General features: G+C 42.2%; 1 protein-coding gene across 1 annotated transcript in view; it reads left to right on the forward strand.

Moving 5' to 3' along the window:
- The window catches only part of LOC139749112 (folylpolyglutamate synthase, mitochondrial-like), a 116,435-nt gene extending 108,388 nt beyond the window's left edge, over nt 1–8,047 (forward strand). The window contains exon 9 of the mRNA XM_071662699.1: nt 7,870–8,047. Coding sequence (XP_071518800.1) covers nt 7,870–8,032 — 163 coding nt within the window. The 3' untranslated portion in view covers nt 8,033–8,047. The remainder of the gene's footprint in view (nt 1–7,869) is intronic.
- The last annotated feature ends 1,411 nt before the right edge of the window (nt 8,048–9,458 follow it).

Raw genomic sequence — 9,458 nt, forward strand, 5'->3', positions numbered from 1 at the left:
AGTGAAGGGGGCTAATGGGGAGGTGATAAAAAGTAATGGTGATGAGAAGGAGATGGAGTGAGTATTTTGAAGGTTTGTTGAATGTGTTTGATGATAGATAGAGTGGCAGATAAAGGGTGTTTTGGTCGAGGTGGTGTGCAAAGTGAGAGGGTTAGGGAAAATGATTTGGTAAACAGGGAAGAGGTAGTAAAAGCTCTGCGGAAGATGAAAGCCGGTGACTGTATTATTGACTGGTTGGTGAGGTTATTTAATGCATGTATGATTCATGGTGAGGTGCCTGGGGATTGACGGAATGCTTGCATAGTGCCATTGTACAAAGGCAAAAGGGACAAAGGTGAGTGCTCAAATTACAGATGTATAAGTTTGTTTAGTATTCCTGGGAAATTATATTGGAGGGTATTGATGGAGAGGGTGAAGGCATGTACAGAGCATCAGATTGGGGAAGAGCAGGGTGGTTTTAGAAGTGGTAGAGGATGTGTGGATCAGGTGTTTGGTTGGAAGAATGTATGTGAGAAATACATAGAAAAGCAAATGGATTTGAATGTAGCATTTATGGATCTGGAGAAGGCATATGATAGAGTTGATAGAGATGCTCTGTGGAAGGTATTAAGAATATATGGTGTGGGAGACAAGTTGTTAGAAGCAGTGAAAAGCTTTTATCGAGGATGTAAGGCATATGTACGTGTAGGAAGAGAGGAGAGTGATCGGTTCTTAGTGAGTGTAGGTTTGCGGCAGGGGTGTGTGATGTCTCCATGGTTGTTTAAATTTGTTTATGGATGGAGTTGTAAGGGAGGTGAATGCAAGAGTTTTGGAAAGAGGGGCAAGTATGCAGTGTGTTGTGGATGAGAGAGCTTGGGAAGTGAGTCAGTTGTTGTTTGCTGATGATACAGCGCTGGTGGCTGATTCATGTGAGACTCTGCAGAAGCTGATGACTGAGTTTGGTAAAGTGTGCGAAAGAAGAAAGCTGAGAGTAAATGTGAATAAGAGCAAGGTTATTAGGTACAGTAGGGTTGAGGGTCAAGTCAATTGGGAGGTAAGTCTGAATGGAGAAAAACTTGAGTAAGTGAAGTGTTTTAGATATCTGGGAGTGGATTTGGCAGCGGATGGAACCATGTAAGCGTAAGTGAATCATAGGGTGGGGGAGGGGGCGAAAATTCTGGGAGCCTTGAAGAATGTGTGGAAGTCGAGAACATTATCTTGGAAAGCAAAAATGGGCATGTTTGAAGGAATAGTGGTTCCAACAATGTTGTATGGTTGCGAGGCGTGGGCTATGGATGGAGTTGTGCGCAGGAGGGTGGATGTGCTGGAAATGAGATGTTTGAGGACAATATGTGGTGTGAGGTAGTTTGATCGAGTAAGTAATAATAGGGTGAGAGAGATGTGTGGTAATAAAAAGAGTGTGGTTGAGAGAGCAGAAGAGGGTGTTTTGAAATGGTTTGGTCACATGGAGAGAATGAATGAGGAAAGATTGACAAAGATGATATATGTGTCAGAGGTGGCGGGAACGAGGAGAAGTGGGAGACCAAATTGGGGGTGGAAAGATGGAGTGAAAAAGATTTTGAGTGATTGGGGCCTGAACATGCAGGAGGGTGAAAGGCGTGCAAGGAATAGAGTGAATTGGAACGATGTGGTGTACCTGGGTTGACGTGCTGTCAATGGATTGAACCAGGGAATGTGGAAAGGGAGCTGTGGTTTCGGTGCATTATTACATGACAGCTAGAGATTGAGTGTGAACAAATGTGGCCTTTGTTGTCTTTTCTTTGTACTATCTCACACACATGAGGGGGAAAGGGGTTGTTATTTCATGTGTGGCGAGGTGGCGATGGGAATGAATAAAGGCAGACAGTATGAATTATGTACATGTGTATATATGTATATGTCTGTGTGTGTGTATATATGTATACGTTGAGATATATAGGTATGTATATTTGCGTGTGTGGACGTGTATGTATATACATGTGTATGTGGGTGGGTTGGGCCATTCTTTCGTCTGTTTCCTTATGCTACCTCGCCAACGCGGGAGACAGCGACAAAGCAAATAAGATATATATCTTGCACCTTTCTTTTGATCTCCTGTCTGTTTCTTTTATACATCTCCCAGTCATTTGCACTAATTCTCTGCAAAAATCATCCAAATGCCTCCCTGTTGTCTTTCACTAACAATCTTACTTCATACCACCACTCACTATCCTTTCTAATCTGCTCACCTCCCACCTTTCTCATGCCACAAGCATCTTTTGTGCAAGCCACCACTGCTTCCCTAAATATATCCCATTCCTCCCCCACTCCCCTTACGTCATTTGTTCTCACCTTTTTCCATTCTGCACTCAGTCTCTCCTGGCACTTCCTCACACAATTCACCTTTCCAAGCTCACTTCCTCTCACCATTCTCTTCACCCCAGCATTCTCTCTTTTCTGAAAACCTCTACAAATCTTCACCTTCGCCTCCACAAGATAATGATCAGACATCCCTCCAGTTGCCCCTCTCAGCACATTAACATCTAAAAGGAAGGTGCAAGAGGTGAAAAAGAGGGCAAATGAGAGTTGGGGTGAGAGAGTATCATTAGATTTTAGGGAGAATAAAAAGATGTTTTGGAAGGAGGTAAATAAAATGCATAAGACGAGAGAACAAAATGGGAACATCGGTGAAGGGGGCTAATGGGGAGGTAATAACAAGAAGTGATGAAGTGAGAAGGTGATTGAGTGAGTATTTTGAAAGTTTGTTGAATGTGTTTGATGATAGAGTGGCAGATATAGGGTGTTTTTGTCAAGGTGGTGTATGAAGTGAGAGGGTCAGGTAGAATGGTTTGGTAAACAGAGAAGAGGTAGTGAAAGCCTTGCAGATGAAAACCAGCAAGGCGGTGGGTTTGGATGGTATTGCAGTAGACTTTGTTAAAAAAAGGATGTGACTCTGTTGTTGACTGGTTGGTGAGGATTTTCAGTGTATGTATGTCTCATGGTAAAGTGCCTGAGGATTGGCGGAATGCATGCATAGTGCCATTGTATAAAGGCAAAGGGGATAAAGGTGAGTATTCAAATTACAGAGATATAAGTTTGTTGAGTATTCCTGGGAAATTATATGGGAGGATATTGATTGAGAGGGTAAAGGCATGTACAGAACATCAGATTGGGGAAGAGCAGTTTGGTTTTAGAAGTGGTGGAGGATGTGCGGATCAGGTGTTTGCTTTGACGAATGTATTGTGAGTAATACTTAGAAAAATAAATGGATTTGTATGTAGCATTTATGGATCTGGAGAAGGCATATGATAGAGTTGATAGAGATGCTCAGTGGAAGGCATTAAGAGTATATGGTGTGGGAGATAAGTTGGTAGAAGCAGTGGAAAGTTTTTATCAAGGATGAAAGGCATGTGTGCAAGTAGGAAGAGAGCAAAGTGATTGGTTCCCAGTGAATGTCGGTTTGCAGCATGGTTGCGTGATATTTCCATGATTGTTTAATTTGTTTATGGATATGGTGGTTAGGGAGGTGAATGCAAGAGTTTTGGAGAGAGGGGCAAGTATGCAGTCTGTTCTGGATGAGAGGGCTGGGGAAGTGAGTCAGTTGTTGTTTGCTGATGATATATCTCTGGTGGCTGATTCGGGTGAGAAACTGCTGAAGAAGCTGGTGACTCTGGTAATGTGTGTGAAAGAAGAAGTTGAGAGTAAATGTGAATAAGAGCAAGGTTATTAGGTTGAGCAGAGTTGAGCAACAAGTCAATTGGGATGCAAGTTTGAATGGAAAAACTGAAGGAAGTGAAGGGTTTTAGATATCTGGTAGTGGATTTAGCAATGGATGGAACGATGGAAGCCAAAGTGAGTCACAGAGTGGGAGAGGGGATGAAGGTTCTGGGAGCATTGAAGGATGTGTGGAAGGCGAGAACATTATCTTGGAGAGCAAAAATGGGTATGTTTGAAGGAAATGTGGTTCCAGTTATGTTATATGGTTGCAAGGCGTGGGCTGTAGATAGAGTAGTGTATAGGAGGGTGGATGTGTTGGAAAGAAGATGTTTGAGGACAATATGTGGTGTGAGATGGTTTGAAAGGGTAAGAGAGATGTGTGGTTATAAAAAGAGTGTGGTTGAGAGAGCAGAAGAGGGTGTATTGAAATGGTTTTGTCACATGGATAGAATGAGTGAGGAATGATTGAGAAAGAGGATATATGTGTCAGAGGTGGAGGGAATGAGAAGGGGGAGACCAGATTGGAGGTGAAAGGATGGAGTGAAAAAAATTTTGAGCGATTGGGACCTGAACATACAGGAGGGTGAAAGGTGTGCAAGGAATAGAGTGAATTGGCGATGTGGTATACCGGGGTTGACGTGCTGTCAATGGATTGAACCAGGACATGTTAAGCATCTGGCTTAAACCATGGAAAGTTTTGTGGGGCCTAGATGTGGAAAGGGAGCTGTGGTTTCAGTGCATTACACATGACAGCTAGAGACTGAGTGTGAACGAATGTGGCCTTTGTTGTCTTTTCCTAGCGCTACTTCTCGCGCGTGCGGGGGGAGGGGGGTGCCAATTCATGTGTGGAAAGGTGGCAACAGAAATGGATGAAGGCAGCAAGTATGAATATGTACATGTGTATATATGTATAGGTCTGTGTATTTATATGTATGTATACGTTGAAATTTTTTTTTTTTTTTTTTTTTTTTTTTTTTATACTTTGTCGCTGTCTCCCACGTTTGCGAGGTAGCGCAAGGAAACAGACGAAAGAAATGGCCCAACCCCCCCCATACACATGTACATACACACGTCCACACACGCAAATATACATACCTACACAGCTTTCCATGGTTTACCCCGGACGCTTCACATGCCTTGATTCAATCCACTGACAGCACGTCAACCCCTGTATACCACATCGCTCCAATTCACTCTATTCCTTGCCCTCCTTTCACCCTCCTGCATGTTCAGGCCCCGATCACACAAAATCCTTTTCACTCCATCTTTCCACCTCCAATTTGGTCTCCCTCTTCTCCTCGTTCCCTCCACCTCCGACACATATATCCTCTTGGTCAATCTTTCCTCACTCATTCTCTCCATGTGCCCAAACCATTTCAAAACACCCTCTTCTGCTCTCTCAACCACGCTCTTTTTATTTCCACACATCTCTCTTACCCTTACGTTACTTACTCGATCAAACCACCTCACACCACACATTGTCCTCATACATCTCATTTCCAGCACATCCATCCTCCTGCGCACAACTCTATCCATAGCCCACTCCTTGCAACCATACAACATTGTTGGAACTACTATTCCTTCAAACATACCCATTTTTGCTTTCCGGGATAATGTTCTCGACTTCCACACATTTTTCAAGGCTCCCAAAATTTTCGCCCCCTCCCCCACCCTATGATCCACTTCCGCTTCCATGGTTCCATCCGCTGACAGATCCACTCCCAGATATCTAAAACACTTCACTTCTTCCAGTTTTTCTCCATTCAAACTCACCTCCCAATTGACTTGACCCTCAACCCTACTGTACCTAATAACTTTGCTCTTATTCACATTTACTCTTAACTTTCTTCTTCCACACACTTTACCAAACTCCGTCACCAGCTTCTGCAGTTTCTCACATGAATCCGCCACCAGCGCTGTATCATCAGCGAACAACAACTGACTCACTTCACAAGCTCTCTCATCCCCAACAGACTTCATACTTGCCCCTCTTTCCAAGACTCTTGCATTTACCTCCCTAACAACCCCATCCATAAACAAATTAAACAACCATGGAGACATCACACACCCCTGCCGTAAACCTACATTCACTGAGAACCAATCACTTTCCTCTCTTCCTACACGTACACATGCCTTACATCCTCGATAAAAACTTTTCACTGCTTCTAACAACTTGCCTCCCACACCATATATTCTTAATACCTTCCACAGAGCATCTCTATCAACTCTATCATATGCCTTCTCCAGATCCATAAATGCTACATACAAATCCATTTGCTTTTCTAAGTATTTCTCACATACATTCTTCAAAGCAAACACCTGATCCACACATCCTCTACCACTTCTGAAACCACACTGCTCTTCCCCAATCTGATGCTCTGTACATGCCTTCACCCTCTCAATCAATACCCTCCCATATAATTTACCAGGAATACTCAACAAACTTATACCTCTGTAATTTGAGCACTCACTCTTATCCCCTTTGCCTTTGTACAATGGCACTATGCACGCATTCTGCCAATCCTCAGGCACCTCACCATGAGTCATACATACATTAAATAACCTTACCAACCAGTCAACAATACAGTCACCCCCTTAGTATGGGTTTTCAGAAAAGAAGAGTGAATGTTGGGGTGAAGAAGGTGGTGAGAGTAAGTGAGCTTGGGAAGGAGACCTGTGTGAAGAAGTATCAGGAGAGACTGTGTACAGAATGGAAAAAGGTGAGAACAATGGAAGTAAGGGGAGTGGGGGAGGAATGGGATGTATTTAGGGAATCAGTGATGGATTGCGCAAAAGATGCTTGTGGCATGAGAAGAGTGGGAGGTGGGCTGTTTAGAAAGGGTAGTGAGTGGTGGGATGAAGAAGTAAGAGTATTAGTGAAAGAGAAGAGAGAGGCATTTGGACGATTTTTGCAGGGAAAAAATGCAATTGAGTGGGAGAAGTATAAAAGAAAGAGACAGGAGGTCAAGAGAAAGGTGCAAGAGGTGAAAAAAAGGGCAAATGAGAGTTGGGGTGAGAGACTATCAGTAAATTTTAGGGAGAATAAAAAGATGTTCTGGAAGGAGGTAAATAGGGTGCGTAAGACAAGGGAGCAAATGGGAACTTCAGTGAAGGGCGTAAATGGGGAGGTGATAACAAGTAGTGGTGATGTGAGAAGGAGATGGAATGAGTATTTTGAAGGTTTGTTGAATGTGTCTGATGACAGAGTGGCAGATATAGGGTGTTTGGGTCGAGGTGGTGTGCAAAGTGAGAGGGTTAGGGAAAATGATTTGGTAAACAGAGAAGAGGTAGTAAAAGCTTTGCGGAAGATGAAAGCCGGCAAGGCAGCAGGTTTGGATGGTATTGCAGTGGACGTTGAAATGTATAGGTATGTATATGTGCGTGTGTGGGCAAGTATGTATATACATGTGTATGTGGGTGGGTTGGGCCATTCTTTCATCTGGTATGCAAGAAATCATGCCTGGTAAAAATACAATAAAGTGTGTAATGTGTTTTGTGTGCATAGAATGAAATTCTCTTTTTCTTTCTTACTTATTCCCCATTTCCCACATTAGGGAAGTAGTGCCAGGAACAGATGAAGAATAGCCACATTCACTCATATCCATTTTCTATCTGTCATGTGCAGTACAGTGAAACCAGAGCTCTATGTCATCTGCAATGCACTGAAATCACAGCTCCCTATCCCCATGCAGGCCTGCAGACCTTTCCATGTTTTACCTTGACCACCTCACATGCCCTAGTTTAATCTATAGCTCGTTGACCCCTGTGTATCACGTAACCTCTGTTCACTCTATCCCGTACACACCTTTCTCCCTCTTGCATGATCAGGTCCTTAATCAAAGTCCTTCACTATATCCTTCCATTCCCAGCATGGTTGGGTTACCCTTTCTCCTTATTCCTTTCACTTTTGTCACATATATCCTGTTTGTTAACCACTCCTCACTCATTCTATCCAAATTTCCAAACCATGTCAACTTACCGTCATCTGTCATACCCTTTTATGAATTACTTGATCGAACCTCACACTACATTGTTGTTGGACATTTCATTTCCTTGTTTGAGGGCAGTATGTGGTGTGAGGTAGGATAGAAAGAATTTTGTATATCTAGATAGGTAGGAATAGTTTATGATTTATTTTATGTAATAGATTATGTAATAGAAATTCACCCAAATATGTTTTTCTTTCTTCAAAAGTGCGAAGGTTTACCGTGTGCTCATCTTTAACACTACTGGTGATCGTGATCCTGAGTCATTCCTTCAGCTTTTAGCACCTTGCAACTTTGATTTAGCTGTGTTCACAACCAATCTTGTCACCACCTCAATGAGTGCTTCTTCTGGTAAGTTTTTCTGTCAGTAATAGACTGTTCAAAAAGAAGTTGATTTAAAATTTTTCTTTTGAGATGATTTTCAGTTGAATTATTAATTTTTAGATTAAATAAAAATAACATTGCTAAATTGATTTTATCTCACAATTATGATTCTTCTCATAGTCTAACAGCATGCTATAGACTTTTTTTAAAAGTTGACATAACATGGACTGTTACATGAATCAGGCTTGACCATCTCACATTTCAACTCTTCTAATTATTTTTTTTTTTCATACTATTCGCTATTTCCCAAATTAGTGAGGTAGCATTAAGAACAGAGGGCTGAGCCTTTGATGGAATATCCTCACTTGGCCCCCTTCTCTGTTCCTTCTTTTGGAAAATTAAAAATGAGGGGGGAGGATTTCCAGCCCGCTGCTCCCTTCCTCTTTAGTTGCCTTCTACGACACGCAGGGAATACGTGGGAAGTATTCTTTCTCCCCTATCCCCAGGGATATCTTCTAATTATACATATATGAGTAATGTGTGCTGGTGGTAGATTTGAGAGAAACACTGCAGAAATTGGTGTCTAAGTTAGGAGAATGTGTGAAAGGAGAAAGTTGAGAGTAAATGTGAATAAAAGCAAGCTTATAAGTTGTAAGTTGGAATGCAAGTTTGACTGGAGAAAACTCGAATCCATATACCTTAAGACGTGCCCATTTTTGCCCTCCCAGAAAATGATTTCTCTCTCCACACATTCTTCATTGCCCCCAGAACCTTTACCCCCTCACCTTCTCTATGACTCACTTCCACTTCCATGGTTCCATTCACTGCCATATCCACTCCCACATACATAAAACACTTCTCTTCCTCCAATTTTTCTCTGTTCAAACTTTAGCCAACCAACATGTCCCTCAACTTTGCTAAACCTAATAATCTTGCTTTTATTGACATTTACTCTCAATTTCTTCCTTTCACATACCCTTACAAACTCAGTCACCAGCTTTTGAAGTTTCACACTATAATCTGCCAGTAGTGCTGTATTATCAACACACAGTAACTAACACATTTCTCAGACCTTCTCATCCCCCCACAGACTGCATACTTTCCCCTCTCTCCAAAACTCCCACATTTACCTCCCTCATCACCCCAAGCATAAACATATTGAATAGCCATGTAACATCACACAACCCTGCAGCAGACCAACCTTCTCTTCAACCCATTGACTCTTCTCTCTTTATACTTGTACACATGCTTTACACCCTTGATAAAAACTTCTCACTGCTTGTATCAGCTTTCCTCCCACACCATATATGTGTTCTTTAGACCTTCCACAGGGCATCGCCGTCAGTCCTATCATATCCTTTTTCTTTAGATTCGTAAATGCTATGTATGAATCCATCCATTTCTTTAAGTATTTCTCACACACATTCTTCAAAACAAACACATGAACTGCACACCCTCTACCACTTCGGAAAT

Source organism: Panulirus ornatus, chromosome 6 (genome assembly GCF_036320965.1).
Source record: "Panulirus ornatus isolate Po-2019 chromosome 6, ASM3632096v1, whole genome shotgun sequence".
Taxonomy (NCBI): Eukaryota; Metazoa; Arthropoda; class Malacostraca; order Decapoda; family Palinuridae; genus Panulirus; species Panulirus ornatus.